This window comes from Suricata suricatta, chromosome 1 (genome assembly GCF_006229205.1).
Source record: "Suricata suricatta isolate VVHF042 chromosome 1, meerkat_22Aug2017_6uvM2_HiC, whole genome shotgun sequence".
Classification (NCBI taxonomy): domain Eukaryota; kingdom Metazoa; phylum Chordata; class Mammalia; order Carnivora; family Herpestidae; genus Suricata; species Suricata suricatta.
This window is the reverse complement of record NC_043700.1, coordinates 110,645,429-110,671,933: the sequence shown is the minus strand read 5'-3', so window position 1 is coordinate 110,671,933 and position 26,505 is coordinate 110,645,429. Positions and strand designations below refer to the sequence as shown.

Below are 26,505 nucleotides of genomic sequence, written 5' to 3'. Positions count from 1 at the left end.
AGGACGGGGGAGGGAAAGACATGTTATGCTAATATAACAGAAAGGACGGGGGAGGGAAAGACATGAACAGGATCAGTAGGGAGTGTGTGAACATAGAAGATGTGCTTGGAGAGGAGTGAGTGGTCTGGGGTGGCTGGAGGATGGGACTCCTGAGGAAATCAGATGGTCTGGTTTTTATTCTCCAGAACATGGAAACCACACTGAAGGCATTCTGGGAAAAATGTAACAGATTAGGATCCATGTTTTAAGAAAGTAACTGGAAACGTGGAGGATGGTATGGAAGGGAGGAGAGCCAGAGGCAGAACAGCTTGTTGAGGAGACAAGAGGGGCAGGAAGTGGAGCTAGAGCAGGGAGGCCGAGGCAGAGGGCTGGGCCTGGGAGGCATGGAGACGAGCTGTGAGGCTGGTAATGGATCCGAGTGACCTGAGGGGAAAAGCCCGCACGTGTGCTTATAAAGGAATGGAGAGGGGAAGGGCATTCAGATGGTCTTCATCAACAAAGACAGGAGAAGGGAGGTTCAGTGTGATTTCAAGGGTTGAGTGGGGGCTTAGGAGAATGTTAATTCCACTGCTGATGGACCAGGGAAGGTAAGAGTTCAGCTCCGGATGAGAGGGGTCAAAGGAATTTGAGATGTCCAACAGACTCCAGGTGACAGAACTGGGCTTCTTTTGTAGATTTGGGCGTCATCACCAGAGAGATGAGCATTGAAACTAAGGGGCCCAGATGAGATTCAGAGAGTTTAGGCCCTCCAATAATGTGACAGGGAAGAGCCTTAATAAATGTAAACACACATATACGGGACTAATAGGCCACAGGATGGCCAAAGAAAGGTTCCTGCAGCAACCTGAAAAAAGATAACACGGGGCATCTGGGTGGTTCAGGTGGGTAAGTGTCCGACCTTGGCTCAGGTCATGATCTCACAGTTCATGAGTTTGAGCCCCGCGTCAGGCTCTGTGCTGACAGCTCAGAGCCTGAATCCTGCTTCTGATTCAGTGTCTCCCTCTTTCTCTCCGCCCCTCTCCCACTCATACTCGGTCCCTCTCTCTCAAAAATAAACAAACATTAAAAACAAAATTAAAAAAAAAAGAAAAAATGTGGTATGAAAATGAGAACATCTATAAAAATGTAATTAACTTACTAAATTTGTAATTTCTACACTAACCTATAGAAATAAAAGCTAATAAAATTGTTGGGTTTCTTTGGCCATAGAAATTAGAACTGGTCAAAACCCACTGCTTCTAAATTTCTGCTATGAAATTAAACAAAATCTTCTTTTCATATCAATAAATATCCCAAATAATTCAAAAATTTCAGTCTTTATTTACATATTGTTTATCTCAAAAAGAATTGGGGAAAAAATGAAGTTTCAGGAGGTCAGTGAATTCCATAGCTCTGCCAGTCTCTAGCATTTGGGGAAGTGGGAGTCGTGGGGTCCTCGGAGACTGGAGTCTTGATGGCAGAACTGCAGACGGTCCAGTCACTTGCCAAGGAAGTGCCATACATGCTCTGCGTCTGAAATGGGGGACGGGGTGTCAGGGGAGGGGTAAACAGCAAGGGAGGGAGGGAGAGACGGAGGGGAGACAAATTTCAGTTACACCTTCAGGAAGTATTTAGGCAGCTAAAAACAATCATGAGCGTGGTAGGACACATTTCCCTATTTAAAGTTACTCCCCTTTAAACTCTTGTCCCAAGTTCTCTCATTTGGCTCAAGCCTTATAGAAAACTGGGCTAAACACTCCGGAGCCTTCCAACCTTATTTTGCTGGATTTACCAGCAAAGTTGGTGCCCTAACGTCAGCATGAAAGGTCTAGGGAAAACACTCTGTACCGTAAAATCTGACTGCTTGTCAAATATACAAAAACGGGATCTTACTACAGAGAAGCAATCTGTGAGTTGCCCATATAAGGAAGATAACTTGCTTCCCATTAAATGTCTACGGATTTATTCTTTTCTAAACATCGTAGTACTTAACAGAGTAAACAGTGCTCATTTCTCCTCCAATCTTGCAACTCGAATGATCTTCTAATGTTCTACATTAAAATAAAGGGCCAAAAACTTTGTAAAGTTTCAAAGACAAATGATAGGTGTCTGTCTTGTATTTTAGAATTTTTACTACAGCATATTTTTGCTTGTTTCTCAAAACAGCTTCAAATAATGGCAACATAAAATAATTTTCCATCCTACTTTAATTGTGATTTTAAGATATTTACTCAAAATGAATAATTTACTAAAATGATGAGATAGTAAAGAAAATCTCCCAAATTCAGATTATCTGGAGTCTCATTAAATTTACTGAGATTACCTGAAAAATTTCAGTACGTCACCAAAAAAGGCATTAACATAATCAAACTATTGTCTAGCCTAAAAGTAGTAAATGTGCTCCTTCTCATTTTTTGAACTTATCTAATAATTGATTACATTTGAAAATTTTCATGGTTATTAAAGACGTATTTTACTTGGTTTATATCACTTTAGTTAATCTCCTGTACTTTTTTTCTGGTTTTCACCACTATAAACAAATGTACATATCTAGCTCCTCAAGAACCAAAATATACCAGACCTTCTTCATTTCCTTCCTTACTCGGTGATGACGGCACCTGGAAGATAATAACAGCGATGAATCCCTGTTATGAATATTTAGATGTGGAAACTACTTCCAGAATTTTTTTTTTCATGGAACAGTTTCATCAGAACAAAGTTTATGTGCAATGGTTCTCTAACCTGAAAAAAGTAAGTACTTCTCTTTGCCTTTAATTATCACTGCTGCTTCTTTCGGATAAACAAACCACAGACTCAGAGTCAAACAGAAAATGCATGCTTGAAAATATTTTTCTCATTAACCCATGGGAACTACTGAGAATGTAAAGAGAAGGGAGAGAGGTTTTCTTCAGTTGTCTCTTTGGCTGAGGACTAGAGGACACAAATCCAACACACACACACACACACACACACACACACTCACAGATACATCAGGCACACGCATGCAAACATACTCACACATTATGGAATTTACTTAGCCATCTTCCAGAGCATTTAAATTAATTTTTCTGTTCACTTCCATGACTGGGCCAAGATTTTTAGAACAGATGTAGTATAATCTGTGATAGACAAGTCTGAGAGAAAGGCTTTTCTGAGATATCAGGGGTTTTTTTTTCATAATTAAGAACAATACATTTTTTAGTTTTTTTTTCCTTTTGTTTTCTTGAGAGATTCCCTCGTCCATATAGAGGAATGTACAAAGCCCTAGGATAAACAACTATGTAGTCGCCACCCAAGTTGAGAAATGGAATAGGCCAGGCCCTTCCCCAATCATAACCTCTTTTCCTCTAGGGATAATCACTACCCAGATTCTGTAACACATTTCAGATTTCAAATTCAATAATCCACTTCTAATTCTAATTCTCTGAATTTGCTCTCCTCAACAGAAAAGATCTGCCTCTAACATTTGAGGTCTGGGGCAAAAGTACAAATGGAAGACCACATACCCTACATGGGAATATTTAAAAGTTATAAATCAAGCTAACACAGGGATAAGTGGAACATAATGTATGTTCCATCTTGTTATCTTGATAAATATACTTTTGTAATGACTTGGAAGCTTTGCTTGGCATTCTAGACACCTCAGAGACTGCCTGAACACAGCCAAGGAAGGAAGAGAGGCCCACTTTTCATCCTGTTCCACTTCTCTCCCTTCCCCAGGCTCCTAGCTTGTAATGAGGGCCTCATTTGCACAAGGGCAGAAACTCCAAGCCACAGATCTATACACTCCCTTCCTCCAAAGAGCCACCCATTGACTCCTGCAGCAAGCAGCAAGATCCCAAAGTAGGGACCTCCCTGCCTAGGTATAAGGGCAGTACTGAATAAGATCAAGTCAGTAAGGAAGAAAAACGTAAATTTCAGCAATATTAAAATAGTCCCTGTAATGATTAATGTGTCACCTTGGAGGGTGTTTTAAGCTGAGATTAACATTTTAATTGGTAAACTGTCAGTGAAGTAGAGCGCCCTCCATAATGTGGGTGGGCCTCAACCAATCAGTTGAAGGTATGAATAAAACAAAAAGACCAGCCTCCCAAGCAAGAGGAAATTTTCCAGGAAACTGCTTTGGATTTCCCCTGAATCACTGGCTCCCCTCTGTCTCCAGCTGGTCTACTCAGACGTCAGAATCAATAAGCCTCCATTATCAGTTTTTACATATATCTACATATCCTATTGTTTCTTTGGAGAACCCTGATACATTCTCCTGAATCATAAATGGTTTCAAGTTGCTTTTCTCTCTACTCTTCAGGAAAAAGGCTAATCCAATATGCTTTATATTCTGTCATGGAAAATGATGTAACAAAGTAAATAAAGAAGAGTTCTGCATAAATTCTATATAAAACTTCCTTAAGATTTCCAAATACTTAAAAAAAATTCCATTCACCTTTCTAACACAGAGAAAATGCTTAACCATGACAGAAATTATGTAAATACTGGGTATGAAAGTAACACCATAGTATAAAAATTATACTCACTGAGAGTAGGCCTTTGAAATCTGTTTTACTACACAGATTAAAAAACAGAGTAACCTGTTTATTTCTTGGAAATTGGTATGCTCTATCAATAGTGCAGGAGATCTATTACGAGGTTTGTTGGAAAGTTAGCTGTTTAGATTTACTGTTTAAAATGAGCAGCTACTTCTTGCTGGAGCTGCCAAACATTTGAGAGGAACAAAGTGTATGGTACAGACATACATCAGAGACACTGCAAGTTTGGTTCCAAGCCACTGCAAGAAAGAGAATACTGCAATAAAGTGAGTCAAATGGATTTTTTATTTCCTAGTACATACAAAAGTATGTTTACACTATAGTATATTATAGTGTGCAATAGCATATCTGAAATAACAGTGTACATACCTTAATTTAAAAAATATTGCGAAAAAACGCTGACCATCACCTGAGCTTTCAGTGAGCCAGAGTCTTTTTGCTGGTGGAAGGACCTGCCTTCACGTTGATGGCTGCTGACTGACCACAGTGGTGGCTGCTGTCGGTCTGCGGGGCTGGGGCAATTTCTTAAACTAAGACAACAACCAAGATTGCAACATCGATTGACTCTTCCTTTCGTGAATAATTTCTCTGTAGCATGTGATGCTGTTTGATAGCATATTACCTACGGCAGAACTTCTTTCAAAACAGGAGTCCGTATTCTCAAACCCTCCCCCTGCTTTATCAACTGAATTTATGTAATATTCTAAATCCTTTATTGTCATTTCAATAATCTTTATAGCATCTTCACCAGAAACAAATTCCACCTCAAGAAAACACTTTCTTGGCTCATCCATTAAAAAGTGACTCCTCATCCATTCAACTATTATCATGAGATTACAGCAGTTTAGTCACCTCTTCAAACTCCACCTACAATTCTAGCTCTTTTGCTGATTTCCACCACATCTACAGCTACTTCCTCCACTGAAGTCTTGAGTCCCCAAAGTCATCCATGAGGGCTGGAATCAACTTCTTCCAAATTCCTGTTCTTTTGATATTATGACTTCTTCCCATGAATCATGAATGTTCTTAATGATGTCTAAAATGGTGAATCCTTTTTAAAAGGTTTTCAATTTACTTTGCCCAGATCCATTAGAAGAACCACTTATCTGTGGCAGCTATAGCCTTATGAAATGTATTCTTTTAATTTTATTTTTAATTTGAGAGAGAGAGTGAGAGAGAGAGAGAGAGAGACCAAGAACGAGTGGGGGAGGGGTAGAAAGAGAGAAACCCAAGCAGGTCCCAGGCGGCCAGTGCAGAGCCAGATGTGGGGCTCAAACTCAAGAAACTGTGAAATCATGATCTGAGCCTAAACCAAGAGTTGAGAACTTAACTGACTGAGCCACCCAGGTGCCCCTGAAATGTATTTCTTAAATAGTAAGACTTGAAAGTCGAAATTACTCCTTTGATCCATGGGCTGTAGAGTGGATGTTGTGTTAGCAAGCACGAAAACAACATGAATCTCACTGTATAGCTCCGTCGGCACTGTTGGGGGACCAGGTGCATTGTCAGTGAGTGACAATATTTTGAAGAGTCTTTCTTCTAAACAGCAGGTCTCAACAGTGGGTTTAAAATATTCAGTAAACCATACTGTAAACAGATGAGCTGTCATTCAGGCTTTGTTGTCTCATTTACTGAACACAGAGTAGATTTAGCCTAATTCTTAAAAGGCCCAAGGAACTGGGGGATGGCAACTGGGGTCACCAGATCTGTTAGCCCCTGACAAGTCAGCCTGTTCTTTGAAGCTTTGGAAGCCAGGCACTGACTTCTCCTCTTTGGCTATGGAAGTTTTGGATGGCATTACCTTCGAAAAGAAGGCTGTTTAATCCACACTGAAAATCCACTGTTTAGTGTAGCTACTCTTGTATCTTAGACTTTCTGGGTAACTTGCTGCAGCTTCTACATCAGTATTTCCTGCTTTTTCTTCAACTTCTGAGTTACGGAGATGGCTTCTTTCCTAAAACCTCATGAACCAACCTCTGCGAGCTTCCAACTCTTTTCCTGCAGGTTCCTCACCTCTCTCAGCCTTCACAGAATTCAGGAAAGTTACAACCTTGCTCTGGATTAGGCTTTAGCTTAAGGGAATGTTACGGCTGGTTTGGTCTTCCATCCAGACCACTCGAACTTTCTCGGTGTCATCAACAGGCTGTTTTGCTTTCTTATCATTTGGGTGTTCAGAGGAGTAGGCTTTGAGAACTTTTCCTTTGTGTTAATTTGGCTAATTTTATGAAGCAGGAGGTCTACCTTTCAGCCTGTCTTGGCTTTCAAAATGTGCATTCTCCATGAAGCTTAATCGTTTTTAGCTTGATTTAAAATGGAAGATGTGCGGTTCTTCCTTTCACTGGACACTTGGGAGGCCATTATGGGGTTATTAATTGGCCTAATTTCAATACTGTTGTGTTTCAGGCAATAAAAAAGCCTCTCTATGGGCCAGATGGGGAACAGCCAGACAGCTGAACAGTCAGAAGGCATACCCATTTATCCATTAAGTTCACCATCTCATAGGAGTGTGGTGTGTGGCACCCCAAAACAATTACAAGAGTAATATCCGAGCTCACTGATGACAGATCACCATAACAAATGTAATAATAAAAAATGTCTGAAATATTGTGAGAATTACCAAAATGTGACCGAGACACAAAGTGAGTAAATGGTTTTAGAAAAACAGCACCAACACACCAACGGCTCAACACACAGTTACTGCACATCTCAACATGAGTACAACGTAGCATCGGCGAAGCACAATAAAGTGAACCGCAGTGACAGGAGGTATGCCGTACACAGTAGAGTCCCTGGGCAACTCCTCATCAACCTCAGGAAAGCAGTGGACACACTACTCTAGCAGAAACATCAGTGCATTTTACTTTAAAATTAATTTCCAGGATGCTATTTCTTCATTCTTTTTTAAAGATGATTTTTACTTTGAAGTCATCTCCTCACCCAACATGGGGCTCGAAGTCACAAACCCAAGATGAAGAGCTGCACGCCCTACTGACTGAGCCAGCCACACGCCCACTTATTTCTTCATTCTTAACATATATTTCTTGGTCAGTAAAATACATTCAGTGTGCTCAAAGCTTTATATAAAAGATAACAAACATAACAAGTCTAGAACTCAGAGACAAGAACTATCATAGTTTGGAGGTCATTTTTTTAAAAACCTTTTTCTATGTTAACCTGCGCAAAAGGAGAGACAGGTATTTAAATTTGAAGGGGTACCTGATACACATCTGCTATTAAATTTTTCACCTACAGTCAACAGCCTCCTGATTCACAAACAACAAACTGCACCTTCTTACAGGAAGTGGAATAACTAAGAGAAGCACCTAAAACGGGCCCAATCCCAACTGTGTCAGGTGTCACTACATTTTCATGGTTAGAAACACAGAAAGGATTTTCAGTTACTTACTGGGGAAAATGTGGGTACCCTTAATCATCTAATACAAATTCTCCACAAAAGAGTATTATTTTATATTCTTATTCTAAAAATGCTGTTAGCCAATTTGACAATAAATTATATTTAAAAAATGCTATCTTCTCCCTTTTCCCACTCCAAAAATACTTCCTCATGAATATTCATATCTTTGATTTCTTTCAAACTAATCTACAGTTCACATTACCAAAGTATTCCTCTTTTACCCACCAAAGAAAGCTTACCCTAGCCTCGGTCCTTTTTCATGCATAAGCAGGGTTTTGAGTTGACACAAACCATTAATGCACCTGCTCTGTACTTAGTGTTTCTCCTTCAAAAAAAATCCCACTAGGTCCTTAGGAGCATCTTTAGTTGGAGGTTACATTTATTCAAATTAATTAAATGATACACTGATTGAAACATTTAAATTGTGCTTTTACTATATGAGAGTTGATATTCTTTCACTTTATTATTATAAGGGTTCAAAGTTAAAGGGAAAAAAGTTCCTGGTTTTTCATTCAGGTATAGTAGGGATTTAGCTGAATTATATTTCCAAAGTTCATAAGGCAGCTGCTCTGCATTAATTTTACTTTTACATTCCTTTTCTAATTTTTGCTTCAGAAACCCAGCAAAAGACCAATTCCTAGTTATCCAGAGACAAAATGCAGAAGTATTTTAAGTTATATAAATTTAATCTCCCGCTTCTTCCTTGCAATAATGTATATAATTGGATATAATCTAACAAAATTGTTGATTTTCATTTCTTTTGTCCATCTTTGAGTAGTGATGCAGAGCGAACAGTTAGGAAACCAAAAATAACATCTTTATGGTAATTCATTATTATTTTTTAAAATAATTTATTTTTTGATAAATCAAGATGTGATTCTAGTAAGTACACCGCTCTTCACAATTTAGCTGAGGAGTTCTGGCATCAAATGCAAAATAACCATCCCCAATTTCATACAACACTGTGGATATTACTGTTTCACTAAAAAATTAAAATCTACCAAAGGGAGTCAGCATGTGTGTGTGTGTGTGTGTGTGTGTGTGTGTGTGTGTGAATGTGTGTACATATTTGAGAGAGAGAGAGAGAGTGTGAGTGAGCAAGCAGGGGAGAGAGGCAGAGAGAGAAGGAGATGGAGAGGGAGAGAGAATCTTAACCAGGTTCCACGCTTCGCGTGAAGCCCAACTCGGGAGCTCGATTCCACAACCCTGGGATCATGACCTGAACTGAATTCATGAGTTGAACATTAACTGACTGGGTCGCTCAGGCCTCACCGCCCTCCCATTTTGAGAGAGAGTATATTTTTAATTAAAGGTGAAATTTCCTCCTTCTTCTTCCATGTACTAGTCATTGTGCATTCAAGAACCACCACGACCACCATCTTTGAGCTTTGTGTGCTTCAGCTTGCCTGAGATGGTCTTTAGGGGAAACCTGACCACGTGAAGGTAGAAACAAAGTCAGACTGCAGCCGCTAAGACTTCTCTGAGAGGCACTCTCTCACCCCAGTTGCAGAAGTTGCTAGTGCTTTCCACCTCACTCCTATGAGCTATGAGACTCATGAGATTGGGCCCCTGCAACCGAGCAGGAGTATGTTTACTCTCCTTGACCTGAATCCTAGATTCTAAGAATTTTAATCCCCAAGGCTACCAGGCTGTTCACGGGTTGAGGCAGGTCTGGGAATTTAACAATGAGTGTGGTTCTTTCTCAGTCCTGCATGCACTAAGTTTGCATGTGCAGTCTCACCAAGTTCTTGACTTCTGTCATCAAATATTAAAAAACCATACAAATTACCTAATTCAAACATTCCCCAATCCATGTCCTCAGAGAGTAGAATACAAGGAAAGTGCTAAATAAGAGCATGTGGGAGAATTCTGGGTAAAAACTCCCAGATGGGAAAAGTGGTCAAGTATTAGAATAGTTGTTATGTTGAGGAAACTAACTTCTCCTTTCCCCTCCCCTTCCTTCCTGTTTAAGTCTCTGAATATAGGACTAATCCTCACTGAATAGTCTAAATTAGTCATAATGACTTTTCTAATACTCAACAATAGAATGGGTGATCCCACGAGGGAGTGATGTCCTCGTCATTGGAAGTACTGAAGAAGCTGGAATAGAAGAGATTTTTCTCCCTGTGGTCGACTTAACTCAACAACATTAATGCCAAGGGACAATAAAACTCAATGTTTATTGAAGTTTCTAGCTGCTCTACATTTTACCTGGATCATCTCATCCAATTCTCTACGACAATTCTTATAAGGAAGATATTATTAGCAGCTCCATTTTATAAAGAAACCAGGCATAAATAAGTTAAATAATTGTTTAAAAAAAATTTTATGTTTTTTATTTATTTTTGAGAGACAGGGAGAGACAAGACCGCGTGAGTAGGGGAGGGTCAGAGACAGAGGGAGATACAGAATCTGAAGCAGGCTCCAGGCTCTGTCAGCACAGAGTCCAACGTGGGGCTTGAACCCATGAACCGTGACATCATGACCTGAGCCGAAGCTGGACACTTAATTGACTGAGCCACTCAGGCACCCCAATAATTGCTTTAAGTTATAAATGAAAGACCTGGGATTTTGACCTAGACAAACTGACTCCAGAACATACCTTTTTATCCATTAAGAATTCTCGGGAATAACACTGACATTAAACAAACTGCATACTGTGTTTTTAGCATAGTTTAGTAGTTCTGACATATATCACACTCATAAAGTCATTATCACAATCACATATAATACACATATTCACCATCATCCCCAATTTCTTCCTGTTCTTGTAAAAGAAATTGTGAAATCCTTCCTTCCTGGCTCTCTTCCAAATTCTCCAACTGATGTTTTATGTCACCATACATTAGCATTTACATTTCCTAAAATTTTATATAAATGGAATTATGTAATATGTATATGTCTGCCTTTTTTTTGCATTTCCTTTGGAGGTGAGGGAATGTTGTCTTATTAATGAATTGTGACAGTTCTTTATTCTAATACAAGTCCCTTTTTCAGGTATATGATTTTCAAATATTTTCTTACAGTATGTGGCTTCTTTTCATTCTCTTAGGACTACTTTTTACAGAACAAAATTTTTAAAAAATAGGTTATGCTTTTAGTGCCATATCTAAAAAAGTTTGCCTAACTACTCAAGATCAAAATAGGTTTATAGTTTTAGGTTTTAAATTTTGGCCTAGGATACATTTTAAACAATTACCATATAAAATGCAAGGTATGGACTCAAGTGAGGTTTCTTTGATACCCTGTGGAATAACCAACTGCTCAAGTTCTACTTATTTAAAAGATTATCATTTTGGGGTGCCTGGGTGGCTCCGTGGGTTAAGTGGCCAACTTCGGCTCAGGTCATGATCTCACAGTCCATGGATTCAAGCCCCGCATCGGGCTCTGTGTTGACAGCTCAGAGTCTGGAGCCTGCTGTGGATTCTGTGTCTCCCTTTCTTTCTGCCCCTCCATCCCTTGAGTGCATGCGTGTGCTCTCTCTCTGTGTGTCTCTCTCTCTTTCAAAAATAAACACTAAAAAAATTTTTTAAAGACGATTATCATTTTGAAAATACGTTGTGCACATATACGTAGATCTACTTCTGTATTTAATTCCATTCATTTCTTCGTCTAGTTTCACCCCATTACTAAACTCTAATTATTGTAGCTTTATAAAATGTCTTGAAAAAAGGAAGTTACTATTCCAACTTTCTTCTTCATAAGGTTGCTTATTCGAGGTCTCTGGTATTTATATATATGAGTTTATTAATTTCTACAAAAAAGTGTATTAGAATTTGACTGACACTGCACTGAATCTATAGATCAAAATTTGAGAAATGACATAACAGTATTGCCTCTTCCAACCTATGAATATACCTTTCCATTTACTTAGTTCTCCGATTTCTGTCGGCATTGCTTTATAGGTTACAGGTTCTTCACATATTTTTTCCAGTTTTCCCCCTAAGTGTTTCATATTTTTGATGCCATTATAAAGAATGTTTTTATTTATTTCCAATTGTTTATTGCTAGCATATACAAATATAATAGTTTGTTGTATAGTGATTTTGTATCCTACAACAAACTTGCTAAATTCGCTTATTCTAGTAGCTTTCAGGTAGATTTTATTAAATAATCTACATAGACATTCAAGTCATCTTCCTTTACAAGTGGGATGTCTTTTCTTTTTTTGAGTGCACTGGCTAGTACCTATAATGCTCAATAAAAGTAGTGGGAGTTAACTATGCCAAGCACTGTTTATGGAAAGGTTTTTAAGTACACATTTAATTTGTTTATGCCTATTTCTTCTTGAGGGAATTTTGGTGGTCTATTTTGAGGAATCTGTCAACTTCATCAAAGTTGTCAAACTTACTGGTATAAAGTTTTCCACAATATTTTCTTATTGTTCTCCCAATAACTGTCACAATCAGCAGTGGTGTCCCTTGTCTCATTCCTGACACTGAAGACTTATCTTCTCTCTTCTCTTTCCTGATCATTCTGGCTAAAGATGTATCAATTTTATTGATCATTTAAAAAATTAGCTTTTAGTTTTATTAATTCCATTGTTTTCCTAGGCATATAAAATTTTAAAGCTATGAATACTTTAAACATGCAAAAAATGCAGACATAACATCTATTCTCTACACTTTTAAGAGTTAATAACATTTCAGAAATGTTACAACTGAAGTCTTTTTTCCATGTTGATCAGAAATAAAAATCATACTTATTTCCCTTCTCAGAAGTAACTTCTAACTAAAATGCTAACACTGCTGTTTATTCTTCTTATTTATGGTTCTAAAATGTGACCATATCTGTGCATATTCATTAAAAATATACGGTACTGCTTTAGGCGCTTTGTGCACTATCTCTTGCCACAAAAGCTTTTTCTGCCTAACACTGCACTTTCAGGTTTCACCCATATAGAGTCACACGGTTCTAATTTATATATTTCATATGGCATGGCATTCCACCAGAGAAATAAACTATAGTTTATTTACCCAATTCTTATCCATAGACATTTATTAAGTTTCCAATTTTCCCACCTGTGATCCTATTAGTGTTTCTAAAGAATGTGTCCTAGAAGGTAATTTCTGAGTAGTGGATTGTAAGTATCTTCAACTTTACTTAAAATGACTTAATTGCTCTTCAAAGTGGTTGTACCAATTTACATTCCCATCAAACATACCAACAAGTATGAGAGGTCTCCTTTCCTCACTTGCTTAGAAATACTTCTAAAATCAGTGTCTAAAAGCCTAAAATCAGACTTCTAAACATTTGTTAACCTGATAACCATGAAATTATATTGTGTCTTAGCTTCACCTCATTGATTATTGATGAGATAAATTTTCATATGTTTACTGGCCATTTAAGTATCCGCTTTTGTGAACTGTCCATTAATGTTGTTTGCCCATTTTTTTCTGACTAGGTTACCCTTTTCTTGTTGATCTAAACATGTTGTTAAATCTTGTCGTTTATATGCAAATATCTTCTCCCAACCAACGGCTTATGTTTTAATTTATTTTATGGTCTCATAACAAGTTTACAGGTTTTTTTTTTAACTTCATTTAAATTTATCAATCCCCAGGTTATTCTTGGTCCTTTACTTACTAATCCATATAAATTTTAGGATCATCCTGTCAAATTCAATTAAAAACCCAATTAGGATTCTGATTAAAAATAAACTGACTTCATTAATTAATATAGGAGAAATTGCCATTTTCATGATTAGCTATTCTTTGTAATTGTTATAAACATATTCGTTTTCTATTTTTCAATTCCTTATGTATGCGTTTCTATTTGCACTTTCCCAATGTTGATTTAATATTGATAATTTATATCTTCAACAAAATTGTCGATTCATCTGTTTAGAAAGGTATTGCCAAAAGCATCTGCCAGTATTCCCTTCTGATTATTTAAATATCTCCTATGTCCATAATAATATCTTTAATTCTGGACGTTTATTTGTGCTTTTCTTTCATCATCCTTCCTATAATAGTTTTGCTTATATTATTATTCCTTTTTTTTAAAAATGTTTATTTTTGAGGTGTGCAAGTAAGGGAGGGGCACAATGATAGGGACAGAGAATCTGAAGCGGGCTCCTTGCCAATAGCAGCGAGCCAATGGGGGGCTTGAACTCATGAACCATGAGATCACGGCTTGAGCCAAAGTCAGAGGCTCAACTGACTGAACCACCCACGTGCCCCTAGAGTATTATTCTTAAAAAAAAGAAACCTAGCTTTTAACTGATCCTTGCCATTATCTGTTTTCTTTCATTAAATACCTGCTCTACTCTGTAATTTCCTTTCTTATAATATTAAAAGATAAGAAAAAGACCAGAGTAACTGTTGAGTTCAATGTTTAGCCCCTCAATTTCCTTCATTTCTGCTAATCATTTTACTGCTCTCAAAAACTATTTTTGCATTGCACAAATATTCAACTTTAAGTATTTTATAATTTCTTATAATTCATTTATTTGAGGCATGATTTATTCAGAAGTGGTTTTAGTTTCTTTTGGGTTTCCTTTAATATTTTCATAACTGATTAGTAACTTTGCTATACTGTAGACAGAGAATGTTGTCTGCATAACATCAACTTTTTGGCATATTTTTGCAACCCACTTTGTGGGCTAATACTCAAATTTGAATTATTTTAATTTTTTAATTTTTAAAAATTTTAATGTCTATTTTTGAAAGAGAGAGAGAGAAAGAGAAACGTAAGCAGGGGAGGGGCAGAGAGAGAGAGACACACAGAATCCGAAGTAGGCTCCAGGCTCTGAGCTGTCAGCACAGAGCCCGATGTGGGGCTCAAACCCACAAACCATGAGATCATGACCTGAGCCAAAGTCAGACACTAAACTGACTGACCCACCCAGGTGCCCCGCTAACACTCAATTTTTCAAAGTGGCCACATGTAGTAGAAAAAACTATGGCTTCTGTAATAATATATGTCTTAGATTAAGCTTGTACACTTTGTTTCAATCTTCTCAACATATTTTCAAAAAATATTTACATAAAGAATCCTAAAAGCAGTACCTTAAATCCCAGCAGCCAAATAAATTTTCATTAATAGCAACTAATATTAGATCTCAAAGACAAATTACATCATGGGTGTACATACATACACAAACACACATTTGTTCCCTATCTAAGATCTGCACCTTGCTCCTGGAAATGAAGCTCCAATTTCCAGTCGAAGGGTCCTCAAGAATTGGGAAGGAATACCATATTATTTGGCTGTAAAGTGACATAAAAGTTAAAAAACACTTGACACAGTATTCCAAAACCGGTAACTGGAGGGTCTTGTGGTTGAACTGTTACAGAACGTTACTCCTGTTGCCAGAGACCCATGTCGTGGCCCGGACACCCAGTCAGAGGGCAGTGCTCTCGGCCTCTGTGGACCCCAGAGCACCGAGATCTGCACAGCCTCCTTATTCTGACACAGCTCTGTCTTTCATGCTTGTAATAAATTCAAACATCTATATTCATAAATAAAATCCCATAGTTCTTTGATCATGTCAATTCTCATCTTCCTTAGAGCTTCTACCCTTCTTAAGATCTCTGCCTTAAGCATGGCAAATCCTTTCTGTAGACATGTTCTAATTTGTTTCCCAAATGCTTCCAGACAATACTCATCAGGCTGTTGGCTTTTATTTTTTCTTGGATATAATGATGATATTTTTCTGAATAGACCTGTACATATTGTCAGATGACTACTTAATGATTTTTTTTTTTTTGGTATCAATGCTACTACAGTAAATTGTTCTTAATACATATTCTCCAGTATATACACCCTGCAACAATTCTATTAATCACTCAGAAGTTTAACCCATTTCTTTTCTTTTTTTACTTTAAAACTATCCATTCACCAAAGCAGTTCATTTATCCTAAAATCTCATCTAATCAACTGATCCTGAATATTCTATCAATATAAATCTTGTTGGTTAAACTTGTTAGAATGAGTTCATTCATTCTAAGCCCACCAATAAACCTAAGGTTACAATTTGATTCCACACAATCCCAGAACTGCTGTGGTCAGCATTGAAGGGTAACTTGAACATCTTAAGTTTTTTGAGCAACCAAAGAAAAATAGTAGTTTGACATCAGTATGTTTAGTATAGAGCACAATAGAGAGATCTTGGAAGATATATGGGAATAATTCTAATTCAAACACCTCAGTGTGGTTCTGTAGAAAAGAAATGCCAAGTCAAAATGCTTTGGCTACAAAGAATTTCATTATTATAAGTTAATAAAATCTTCATAAGAAAGTATTGTCTAATCTGGGCTCCTGAATCACTAGATGCCGCTAATAGAGCAATTCTTTGACTTACAGATTTTTAATGGGAAATCCCATATATGATATGCTCCATTAGACGTAGTGAAGAGGGACTGATTTCTAGTATTTTGATTCTCTACTGTGGTGCTCTCAGTGAAAAATCAGTATAGCACTCTCTTTCTTCATTATTATGAAGCAACAAAGTTACTAGACCATGTAATTAAAGCTGGATGTTAATGTTTCTGAATTCTAATCTTGTTCCTCAGATCTAACTATCTAGATCACATCCATATCCTTCAATTTTTTTTTCCCAAAAGGACTGTTTTCCTACTAATACAGGAAACAATTAAAAAACAGGATGAAGATAGAAACGTTAATCTTGCAGCTAATTTTAAGAAAAGAATCTATTATTTATAAATCCAAAACTAAAACGCAATAGACTTTTTTTTAACGTTCCTTTATTTATTTTGAGAGAGAGTGTGGGTGTGAATGTGCCTGGAGGGGGGGCAAGAAGCAAGGGAGAGACAGAATCTCAAGCGGGCTCCGCATCGATGCAGGGCTCAGTTTCATGAGCCGTGAGATCAAGACCTGAGCCGAAATCAAGCCAGATGCTTCTGACTGAACCACCCAGGCACCCCTCAAATCTGAGATCAGCAAGAGAGACTCCTTGGACAAAGATAAAAAGTTTCTTGTTTTCCTTTATTTTTCTCATTAAAGAAGTAATAAATACTGATAAGTTCAGAATGTAATCTATCCAAAATTGAAAACTTGGAGAAAATAAACTGATATCGTGTCCCGCATTACTACGACGCCTTCCCTCATCTTCCCTTCTCCCACTCCAGTCTAGTCTCACCCATGCAGATGGGGTGATCTTGTCCAAATCTAAGTCAGATCCTATTATTCCTCTGCTTAAAACTAGCTAGTGGTTCCATATCTCATTCAGAATAAGAAACAAATTTCTTAAGATACTCTTTGCAGACTATTTTATAGGGTCTTTCACAATAATTTACTACCACTTTCACCCCCAGATCCAAACATTTCTGACCTCCCCTCCTGTCTCCCCTGAACTCACTCTCTTCTACCGTCACTGTGGTTCCTTGGGTATTTCTTGAACACATCAGGCCTCCTCTTGTCTCATGGTAAGGGGGCCTGTGGACGGGGATGGTAACGTGGCACACTCTCTTACCTTCTACAAATCGGGACTCATGTCAGTCTCCTACTGAGGTGGTCCCTGTCTCCCTTTTTAAGAACTACAACTCCAGTCCCACTCCTGGCACTTCATCCCCTCTGCCCTGCTCATTTTCCTAAAAGCATTTATTGCATTTAGACACACACATTTATTGCATTTAGACAGACCCCTAACTGTTCAAGTTGATCCTTGAACAATTAGGGGTTTGAACTGCTCAAGTCCACTTATACATGAATTTCTTTTCAATAAATATAGTATGATACTGTAAATGCACATGCATTTTCCTTATGATTTTCTTAGTAACATTTTCTTTTCTCTGGCGTATTTTAGTCTAAGAATACAGTATGTAATTCATATGACATACAAATGTGTTAACAGACTACTCATGTTGATCAGTGAGGCTTCCGGTCAACAGTAGGCTTTCAGGAGTCACGTTTTGGGGGAGTCAGTAGTTACACATGGATTCTCTGGTATACAGGGGCATCAGTACTCCCGACACCCCACACTGGTCAGCATCAGGTGTCTATATTTTTCTTGTGTATTGATTTATTATCCATTTCCTCAACTAGAATGTTAGTTACACAAGGGTAGACATTTTTACATCTTTTCTTTAATGCTGCATCCCCAGAACCTAGGATCTCACTGCACATAGCAGGTACTAATTTAACAGCTGATAAATTAGTGGGGAGAAAAATTCAGAGCAGCCACAGTGGGTAAAGGTTTTCAGTGTTCCTGAAGTAAAGATCTAAAGTCACTGAATTATGAGCTAGAAAGCTTATAACTAGTTTAAGATTCTTTTTTTTTTAAAAAGCTTAATTTATAAAACACTCCTAAACACTCCTTATATACCAGTATTACGTAATTATCAGAATATGAATTTTCTTATTTAGTGGTCTCTAAATCAAGCCATTAATTTCCTCATAAATTCAGTTGCCTACAAGCAGCCTTATCAGTAAGACAGACATGTAAAAATCCAAGACATCACCTTAGCTAGAAGGAAAACTTGTAAGATAGCCCAACTAATGGAAAAAAAAAAAAAAAAGAAGAGAGAAATAGTCTTGTTTCATTTTTCTTGAGCCAAAACGCACCTGTACCAACAGCCAGTTGCAATTTAAACACTGGATGGTGGGTAACTTAAGGGAACAGATCGGTACAAGGAGAGCAAATACATATAAACAACAAATTGGTGATATTAAGAAAAGTAGCATCATATGAAATTGGTTAAGCGGTTAAGTACTTTAGAAAATAATTTAAAAACTAAGCTGAAAGATTTTCAGGTTTTTAATTTAAATTCCTTGGATTAAAAAAAATAGATTCTAATGTTATTTTTTAATTTTATGTTTCCCCAAAGACTTGATACATTTCATTGCCAGAGTTTTCAGAATTTCTGCTGGACTTCCCCATGGCATGTTAAGATAAAGGATGCTGTGACATCTGCCCCTTACCAGTTCGACTATTGATCTCGCTTCCTCTTGAGTGCAGTGGAAAGGGCTGTCGCATACCTGCACATTTGTGCTGGGGAGGAAGAGACCACGTTATTACCAATCGGATAAAAAATAAGCAGTTACCACACAAGAAAACCAACTCCAAATATCCCACATTGGCTGCATAACCGCAGTTATTTATTTCCAGTCAATGGTAAAGGACCTGAATGAATATAAACTGAGATGTTTGTACATTCTTTCAAACAGAGTTATAAAAACAGTGCTCCACAGCACTGCACGTTCTAGAATTTGTTTTTAGTTTAAATAGTACACAGACCTAAATAATCTCCTGAGATATTAAAGACTATCATCACCGCTACACTTCACCTTTTGTGAGGAAAAGGAACACCAAACTTGACCCATGAAATGATGGCTGTAAGGAAGACTTTTCCCTTGAGGTGATAAACACTGTAAGTGGCTACTGAACGATGCTGTGGACTCTTTCTAGACGGTGTGGAGGCTAAGCGAAGAGCCGAGAGAGGAAAGCAGACGAATACGAAAACGAAAACGTGGTTTTCTACAGGGAGGGAAGGCGTGTGCGGTGAACGACACAGCCCCTTCCGGGTCAGGCTCTGAAATCAAAGCCTTCCCACACACCAGGGAACGCATGCGCTCTCCACAGCCGTGCTGCCCGCTGTGCGTTCTCGGCTTCCTAGATGACAGCAAAGGCATCCTTCCTCTCAAACATATTAGGACTGATTTTTAAATTTTCATCAAAGAAATCAGACTAAAATGGATATAGAAAGAAGCAGTAGAGAAGGGAGGTAAAGCCAAAGGAAAAAGCAATTAGCAAATCCCTAAAGAAGAGGAAGCACATACACACACTTGTCCCCCAAGTGGACCTAAGAGAGATACATATTATCAGATACATTTTTATAATGGCTTTGGGAAACATATTGGGATATATATGATAAAAAGGTCTGTCTAGTTATTTATCTTTGTAACTACGTCTGTCTGTTATCAGACATTGGGTATATAGCAATTACAGGTAAGGGGTTGCTCTGTTTTCTATCCAGACTCAAAATGTGGGATTTATTTTCATTCTTGGCATGAATAAAGTCTGACGCAAGCTGGCATTACCTTTAAGGCTATTTTTTATTCTGTTCTCCACAGCCCATATTAAAGTAAGCTAAAAACTGAAAAAGGTAAGGCCTGATAAGTCAGATGTTTCCCTAAAGAATGTCAAAACTAAATTTTAAAAGAAAAAGGCAAAAAATTAGACACTGCCAAGTCTTAAGTGCTAGTCCTCTGAAGGAAGCATGGAATATACTAAATCTACTGTATACTATGTTTTTAACATTAGAACTAAGCCAAAGTAAAACATACCTTGGGAATTCTGGGAAAATGATGGTAAGAGAACAGGGCTCTGCCAGATAAAATACAGAATACCCAATTAAATTTGAATTTCAGATAACATCAACCTATTTTTTAGTATGTCTCAAATACTGCACGAGACACTTATATTAAAAAGATGTATTGCTCTGAAATTTAGATTTAACTGGGTGTCTGGTATTTTATGTTAACTTTGATAACCTACTTCTAAAGTAACCCTCTAACTCTTAAATATGGAGAACAAATTGAGGGTTGCTGGAGGGGTGCTGAGCGGGGGGATAGGCTAGAGGGGTGACGGGCATTAAGGAGGGCACATACTGGGATGAGCACTAGGTGTTATATGTAAGCGATGAATCACTATATTCTACCACTGAAATCATTATGACACTATATGTTAACTAAGTTGGATTTAAATAAAATTAAATAATTTTTTAAAAATAAAAAAATAAAGTAACCCTCTACTCAACAAAGCAAACCATCAACAGAAACTGTAGGAAACAGAGACAATGTTAAACCCAACACTGTAAGTTTTTAAAATTCTGAATAACTTTCTAAATATCTCTAATAAAATATCTTGACAAGTAACCAACGGTGCTGAGGAAAGCCAGGAGGCTCTGCCATTTTCGCCTTGGACAAATAATCAGTATGACGGCTCGAGAATGAAATGCAAGGTATATGCAAATAGACTTGAGAGATTCTTATGAGACATACCAACATAAAGATGAGAGATTATAAAGCCTCCTGCTACCATCTCTCCAACAGGCTATTACACTAGCACTGTATTAGCTAAACTTCCTCACCGACACTCTTTTAGATAAAAATGTATATAATCTGGGTTGTAATAGAGTTCCCTCAGGATTTAAAATACTTTGAATGTTTGAAGGCATGTTCAAGAAACATTTTTATTTCCTCCAAATTGGCGCTTATATAAAAATAGTTAACACTGATTCGTATTTATTTATTGATTCCAAAAATTATTTTTATACGATGTGTTAGGGACATTTCTAGACGCTGAGGATACAATATTGGACTCAGGACCCCAGTGGAGGTTGTACTATTTAGGGTTCTTTTTAGACTTACACTATGACTGCGGCCTCCAAGGCAGCAGTGTAATCACTTAGAGGAAGTATGACTAAGCTAGAGGTGTCTATTATAAATGAAATTTAAAATAATGACTAAGAAGAATGTGCTGCTTTCCTTTTAAAATAAGATACTAAGCATTCTCTTCTAAATTTACACAAATTATATAGCCCTTACACAATCTTGCTGACCAACACACGCAGACATGACATTAGAAGAGCAGCAATACCCAAAACGCCGTGGGTCACAAATCAAACTGCACTTAAAAATCATAAAAAGGTGTATTAATAGATACACAATAGTGCAAAATGACTGATTACACAAAAAGATACAGAAACAGAAAATTATCTGCAAATAATAAGCAGACACAGAAAAGATGAAATTTACAAGGCCAGCCAGATGGAAGTTTTCAGTAAAGAGAAAATTATTTTCTTCAAGACAATCTCAAATCAGACAAAGGCTCACACTCACGAGAGTCCCCAAAGACAGTGTACAGGATACAGATCTGTCAAGGCTTTTCATTTTAAAGCAGAGTAGTCAAGAAAAAAAAGAGAGAGAATTTAATTTAAAGAGACAAGAATGACAATGCTTTTGGACCACAACCTCCAGAGTCTATAGAAGAAAGCTGACACTGAAGTAAATCCATACAAACTAAAAGGACTGGGGCCATATCCACACATAGATCAGGTACACCTTCCTCTGGGAGGTAAAATGAAACAATTTTAAGACCTAAACGAGTTGGAAGAACATAGTTATACATATAACTATTATGTGTATATATAATATATAAAATACATTACATAAAAATATGATATACATAAAAACACATTTATATATACAATACATATTCATTCACTAAGCATGTTTAAACCACCTATGATGTGGCAAGTCCCGTCACTAAGTGCTGAGATACAAACTCAATTTAGAGCATAACAAAGATAATAAAACACTCCAGGATCTATACAGAGGTGCCTACAGCAGTGATATGAGGGTACAGGTAATCTTGCCCAAAACAAATAACCACTCTTGGCATAGGAAGCATCTAAATTGCTTCCTGAAGAATGAGCAGGCGTTCATGGAGGAAAAACAAGGAGACAGGCGGAAACAGAACATAAGGCTGGAAAAGTGGGTCTAGACATATTAATATATAGAAGAGTGTGATTATATTCTGTGATCAAAGGGAGCCCCAAGAAGTTTTTAAGCAAAAAATGACAATCACATTTGTATTTTTCAAAGACAGTTCTGAAAGTACCAAATAAATTTTTTTAAACAAGGAAGGAGCTGCAATATAAAACAACTTTGAGTAAATAAATGACATAACTGAATCAAAAAATAAAACTGAATTAATTATTAAATTAAAAAGTAAATTTTAAAAGACTCAGATGCTCTAGAAGGGCATCTGAGAATCAATCAAAATTTGAAAAATTTAGATGGGTCAGAATAAACAATGGTTAGTGAAATAAAATGAACTTGGAAAATGACTAGTATATTTCTGATTTCTTAAAAATAATGTAAATAAATAAGCCATGGCTGAAGAAAGAGCAAGAGGGGCTGAAGAGTAAAACTCACATGGCAAAAACTCGATTTCTCCTACAACATAGTGAAAAGTTATCTTAGGGAAGAATAGAAATAATGAAATTCTCTCTGTAAAAAGAATGTGCAGCTTTCAGAGTAAATATTAAGCAATGGGAAAGAAAAACAAAAATAACAATGAAACCTATTGTGAGGAAGATTACTCAGAGTATCAATTATAGAATTTAATAAATGCAGGGATCCTGGAAGCAGAGTCTCACTAGATTTGAAAAATAACAAATATCTGTTGGTTTAAAGTATTGGTCAACAATTTGCTCCAAGAGGAATTTACTGAGTGGCTAGCACATGTCAGGCATAAAGAATAGAAAGATGAATAAGATACCTTTATTCATGTGCTTTTGAGGAAGGTATGTTCTAGAGGAGGAGACATTCATAAACGAAGCAGTTAACAACTCTAAGTGCAATGACAAAAGGACCCCAGGAAGCAAGGGATGCACAGTGTAATGGCAGCCTGGTGATGAGGGAAAGCTTCCTAGAGAAAGTGAAATCAAAACTGAGTCTTAACAAGATGAGGAAGTTAGCTAGTTCAAGAAATGACAAGACATTCATGGCAAAGGAAACAGCATGAGGAATGGCCTAGAGGTCAACCAGAGCACGGTATCTGTGGAGTGACAAGTGGTTCTGAGTCGTTGGAACATGAAAGTTAAGAGGTAAGAAGTGACAGGAAATGAGGCCAGACAGCAGGGACCAAATCCTAGACTGGGCCTTGTTTGGTCTTCTAATGAGAAGTTGGGGCTTTCTGGTTCTTAAACAGAGAGGTTTATCAGAAGCCCCTAGGCAGGAAGCTTTAAAACATTCAGATGCGTAGACCCTACTCCTCCGAGACCCTAATTCACTAGGTTTAAAGCAGACAAATGCAACTGAATTTTCCTAAGTAATTATTACTCACTATATATTGACAGAAACAATGGGATAAAACAATGCGGACCTATACTCAACTGAGTAGGGAAAATTGGCTGAAAAAGACAGGGGGAGCTCGCTAATCAGTAACAGTGTACCTTTTAAGGTATTATGAGAAAGAAGCAACTCATTAAGACAGGAAATAACAAGTACTATGAACACATTTTTACAAATTAAGTGGTGATAAAAATAAGAAAAAAATGGCCAAAATGAATTAAAATCTGAAGATTTTAACTTTAAATTACCTACATGAATAAAATTTATACCTAGAAATTTAGATCCTGAAAAATTTTAAGCTAAAACAAGATTTATTCTGTTGTATTCTCTGAAAAAAGAGGTAGAATATAGCTAGCAAGAATGTTAAGTCTGGAGTCTGGCTCAAAACTTGACTCAACCACTCAGGGTAACCTCACATCACCTAATCTCTATGAGGTCTCAACTTTCTCATGTATGAGATGAACATTTTACAGGATCGTTATGTTAATTAGGTAACACATATTAAACACTTTGAATTTGCAAAATAGTACAAAGTTCAATAAATGTTAACAAAATCCTTATCATTACCTAAGAGGCTACAGCAAAATGACTCCAGAGAGTAGAAATAAAGTTACTCTCAGAGAAAAGATAATTCATCTCAGCACAGAAGGAATGACATCAGGCTATAGAATCTATATAGATTCTATCTATAGAGGTAATCTCTACCTGTGTAGCTGAGGAACCTGGAAACCACACAGCCCTTCAAGGACTGCAAAAACTTTTCCACAAGTACCATGAGGTAGAAGGTGAAAGCAAACAGTGAGCAAATACTTCTTCAGACACTGAGAGACCTTTTCTTTTTACAGGAGCTCATCACATGAATATCTGACTTACAATACCATAAAGAATAGCTCAGCCTACTAATTCCTAGGATAGTCAGGATTAAGAGGCATTCACTTATTTAAAAATTGTACTACTTAAATTAGAAATAATCACTTGACTTTAAGACTATGCCAAAAAGAAGAGTGGTCTGCATAAGAGGTAAGAAGAAAGAAAGGAGAAAGGAGAAAATCAAGGAGTTGACAATGTTACCCAAGCTTACAAGAGAAACACAATGTGAAGGTTAACACCTAAGCATTTGTGTCATGGGCAAGATGAGCCTCTTGAAGACATGGATAACACGTATCTCGAGACTAATTCTTTACTCCACAGGATTACTTTATTCTAATGATTTCTTTAATGTCTCCCTTGATGCCCAGACTCCCTGCTCCCAAAGGCAGAGACTCTGTTGACTGTGTTCACAATAGTCCTGGAAGCAGGACATTCCCGGGCAAGTCAGGGTTTGCTGAGGAGTGAATGGCTTCCCAGTGTCTCCGGATCTGGAGAAGGGGACAACGAGGCTGGTACCGTTCTCTACAGAACGACACATGTGTCTGCTTTCTCTAATTCGGCTTACCAACAGTCAGTCGTTTCTGTTTCTAAACCTGTTTATAAGAACTACCTTTGTTACTATTTCATGACTTAAGCAATAATTAAGCTCACTGAAGACAAGGATGTGGAAAGAGAACTGATCCTATGAACACTAAGTAGGCCCTGGATGCTACAAAACCTCAATAAAGGTGACTCACTGTAATAACGTGGTGTCAAAATAGGTGTGGGTAAGAAAACTGTGTTAGAAAAAAGAACCTTAAAAAGCGCTGAAGGTTTTTAACTATGAAGAGTTTAAGGATTACAGGATCTTATCTTGGTGTTCTATTCTATGTTACATTAGAGAATATATAGTTTATATGGAACCTACATAGAAAAGGTCTTAGCCCTATATCCAAAGATGAGTGAATATACATTTAAATGTTTTAAAATAAAATGTTTGAGTTATATATGTTATTGTTGTTTGATTCCCTCTAATCAATCAGCTAGTGACCCAGACCACGGTGGATAAAAAGGCTACTTTGTACTGTTTCATCAAGAAATGATGTGGTACTTACACATAAATAGCCATGTTTGCACACTGAAAAATCGCTAATTTATTTACTCCCTCTTCGCACATATCACAATGTATTATAATTAAATACCTGTTTACTTAACAATATCCCCCACTACACTATAAATCTTTTGGGAAAAGGACCATGTCAATTCCTAGTTTCATAGTGCCCACCCAGCACTTGGCAATAGTTTCCATATTGGTGCTCCTTAGGAATTTTTTAATGAAAAAAAATCGCAATTCTCTTTTAAAAAAATCAGATTGACTAGTGTTATATGGCTCTTTAGTACCAATTAATAATAAAATAACATTACACAGAAAAAACAAATCCTTACCAATTTATAGCCCCTCCATCACACTTCTTCATAAGCAATGCTTTCCAACATTCATGAGTGGATTTAATAACTTCAAGGGCAAAAGCCTAATTCCAAACCAAAAACAAGATATAAGGATCACATCACTATATGAAAATGGAACTATTATCACTATGACAGCTACTTTCTAAGAACATGAGCTCTGGCGTCAAGCAAACCTGAATGTAAATACTGGCATCCTTATTTACCAGCTGTGTGACTTTTGAGCAAGTTACTTAATCTCACTAAGTCTTAACTTCTTCATTTACAAACGGAAGATAATGAAGATAATTTAATTTTAGGGTTGACAAACTAGGGCCTGTGGACCAAATCTAACCCACCACTAGTTTTTGTAAGTGAAGGTTGTTTTTTTTTAAATATTTACTTCTGAGACAAAGAGGAGGAGAGGGAGAGGGAGAGGGGGATGGA

At 37.2% G+C, this 26,505-nt stretch overlaps 1 protein-coding gene across 1 annotated transcript in view; it reads right to left on the bottom strand.

The window, feature by feature from the left end:
• Positions 1–1,297: 1,297 nt before the first annotated feature.
• The window catches only part of PPA2 (inorganic pyrophosphatase 2), an 84,928-nt gene continuing 59,720 nt past the window's right edge, over positions 1,298–26,505 (bottom strand). The window contains exons 10-13 of the mRNA XM_029951392.1: positions 26,059–26,144; positions 18,823–18,892; positions 2,561–2,597; positions 1,298–1,512 (exon numbers count right to left, since the gene is read on the bottom strand). Coding sequence (XP_029807252.1) covers positions 1,478–1,512; positions 2,561–2,597; positions 18,823–18,892; positions 26,059–26,144 — 228 coding nt within the window. The 3' untranslated portion in view covers positions 1,298–1,477. The remainder of the gene's footprint in view (positions 1,513–2,560; positions 2,598–18,822; positions 18,893–26,058; positions 26,145–26,505) is intronic.